Source organism: Lipotes vexillifer, unplaced genomic scaffold, assembly GCF_000442215.2.
Source record: "Lipotes vexillifer unplaced genomic scaffold, Lipotes_vexillifer_v1.1 scaffold395, whole genome shotgun sequence".
Taxonomy (NCBI): Eukaryota; Metazoa; Chordata; class Mammalia; order Artiodactyla; family Lipotidae; genus Lipotes; species Lipotes vexillifer.
Window position 1 is genome coordinate 2,552,421 of NW_006797390.1, and position 3,029 is coordinate 2,555,449.

At 41.8% G+C, this 3,029-nt stretch overlaps 1 protein-coding gene across 1 annotated transcript in view; it reads left to right on the forward strand.

Annotated features, from left to right (window-relative positions):
- The first annotated feature begins 1,331 nt into the window (after window positions 1-1,331).
- Window positions 1,332-3,029, forward strand: part of LOC103070256 (uncharacterized protein C14orf178-like) — a 5,654-nt gene continuing 3,956 nt past the window's right edge. Inside the window, exon 1 of the mRNA XM_007469504.1 lies at window positions 1,332-1,338. Within this exon, the coding sequence (XP_007469566.1) occupies window positions 1,332-1,338 (7 nt within the window). The remainder of the gene's footprint in view (window positions 1,339-3,029) is intronic.

Here is a 3,029-nt window from a genome sequence, read left to right on the forward strand (position 1 = left end):
TCTTCTGCCTCTGCCCACCTTCCACAGACAAACACTCTCTCAACATAATCTATTAGGTCATTTAAATTTTCTTCCGCAGGTTCCACAATGTACTCAAAAGTTTAATTTATAGCTTCCAAAGGCACAGATTGAAGTCCCAACAACATAGTGTATATTTATGGGTGTTACTTTCCATTGTCATATATCAATACTTGAGTGTCAGACCCAAAGAAGATATTTCTTTTGGCCACAGTGATTGTGAAAGTGAAACAAGCATCCTTTTTTTTTCTTTTTAAATTTTATTTATTTATTTATTTTTGGCTGCGTTGGTCTTCATTGCCGGGAGTGGGCTTTCTCTAGTTGCGGCGAGCGGGGGCTACTCTTCCTTGCGGTGCATGGGCTTCTCATTGCAGTGGCTTCTCTTGTTGCAGAGCACAGGCTCTAGGTGCACAGGCTTCAGTAGTTGCAGCACGCGCGGGCTAGGTAGTTGTGGCTCGCGGGCTCTAGAGCGCAGGCTCAGTAGTTGTGGCACACGGGCTTAGTTGCTCCATGGCATGTGGGATCCTCCCAGACCAGGGCTTGAACCTGTGTCTCCTGCATTGGCAGGCGGATTCTTAACCACTGCACCATCAGGGAAGCCCCAACAAACATCTTTTTACTTGTTCATTTGTTAAAAGTAATTGAATCTCGAATTCATATTTGCAATCTCGAAATCCATCATGCACAACGAAGGGTTGATGTCAAGATTTCTTTTTCATGCAAATGCTAGTACTTTCTCACTTATATCTGTAAGTATCTTCCTACCTTTTCTTTTTGTTTTTTTTTCACTCTCCCTCTTTTCATCTTTTCATTGTTAGTGCATGAATCGATGGCATAGGATAACCCGATACTACAATATGCACAGTGAATTACTGAGTGAAATGTTTTGGTGTCATCTTGAAGGTGCCGTCACCGAACAATGTGGTATTAGCACTGGAATATCAAATACTGTCACACATTGTGTAAATAAGAGTACTGTCATCATTTTGACAGACTCTCCTTCCCAGCACCAGTTCATTTTACTCCTATCTCTGTTAAAGGAAGGGAAATGGTAAAAAAACTATTATAATGTAGCATTGGCTTTTCTTTTTTGTGAGTATACTAGCTCTGCCATATTCAGCTGAGAATTTTCAAATAAAGATGTCATACTGCCAAGCAACAGAAGGGTTACTTTTTTCTTTTGTAGCTATCTGACTAATGGTTGCTGGTTTACTGGTAGGGAAAACCTTACTAATGTCTCATGGACATGAGTTTGGCTGGGCTGGATCAGCAAACAAGTAGGTTCCAGACAAGAGCATGGTAGTCCATGCCTAATGGAAGGTAAGTATAGGAACCACACCCACTAAAACCTTTACAAATAGTGGCAGACAGTTCTTGCACTCTACTGCCATCATACCTCCATAGGACATCCACTCAAGGGAAACACTGCCCATTAACCCTGAGCAAGGAGATAATTGTAGGGGGGTTAATTAGATGCCCAGGATTCCTCTCATGGTAGCTATCACACCTTACTTCTTTGTGGTAGGAGAGCCACACCCATTCTTACTCCTCCAGAACTAATGAGATGCATGTAAAATGTCTACATCAATGCCTTTGCCGCTACTTTACATAGTGGCTGGACCAAACTGCTCCTTTCAAATTCTGCCTTTATTGAATGACCCAGACACATCCAACCAAATGCCCAGTGACATATTAATGCACCACACACTGAGAGATCCCATCCTCAACTTGTCATTCTCTGTGCATTTCTCTATCTGTAAGACTCTTCCTTGGCATTCAGAGCTAATAAAATATAACTTCCACTCCTCTGCAAGATTTGAAACCCCATTCTTCTAACTAACCCCATGTGCCAGCTGGGCTACCAAGGCAAAAAGGGTAATTATGGGCAATACAGTTACACAAAATTATTGAACTAATAAAACATGATAGTATATATATATATATATTTTAATCCTGTAAACCAAAAGTATAAATAAAACTTACGGGCTATTTGAACCCAGGTACATGTTTGAAGCATGGATGCTTTTCACAGGACCAAATGTCAAGGACCATTTGGCATGGACCACGTGTCTCAATGGACGTTTTGCACAGGACCAAATATCTGCTAATCATATATACACATAAATTTTGAAATTAGGTTATTTTATGTCTTTTCAGTCTTTAGGGGTTGAGGATCAGAGGAAAAACAATGCATGGTCCCTGGATTTCCTTTCTAAAAATCAGACACCAAGGCAGAATGTCATTTGAACAATTTGTACAGGGGCATATGGCACTGCTCTGATCTCTGGCCGGGTTTTTGGAGTCCTCATTGGTTAATAGCCCCAATTATTATGCAACGCAATACCTCCTAGCTCTGTTTTCACTTCCCTTTTCCAAACGATCTTCTATTTCAAATTCCTAATATGTTATTTCAATTTATTGACAGTAGGTGAATTCCCTGGCAGTCCAGTGGTTAGGAGGCAGCATTTTCACTGCTGTGGGCCTGGGTTCGATCCCTGGTCAGGGAAATAGGGAAATAAGATCCCATAAGCCTCGTGGCGTGGCCAAAAACAAAACAAAACAAAAACAAAACTCTGTGCAATTTATTGACACTAGAATTCTACAACAGTTGCATTCCATGAGACCTAGTGCTTCTTTCTGGGGCCAGTAAATAAAATGGAATAAAAGCTAATTGAAATCAGAAAGGCATTCAAACTATATTGCTGGCTTATAAAATAGGGATAATGATGGAGGAAAGACAGAGAGCTGCAGAGAAAAAGACAACTGGCTCATGGAAACTGTGTTATGGAGGAGTTAAAAAGCACCGGTGTTTAATCTACCCACCCTGTTCTCCTTCTGGTGGAGGGGATGGTTGGTGGGTACCAGCCCTGAGGCCCTCTGTCAGCATTTGCAAGGAGCATAAGAGGCTGGTGGAAGAAGACAAAGTAAATAAGAACTATTAGGGGCTTCCCTGGTGGCGCAGTGGTTGAGAGTCTGCCTGCCGATGCAGGGGACACGGGTTCGTGCCCTGG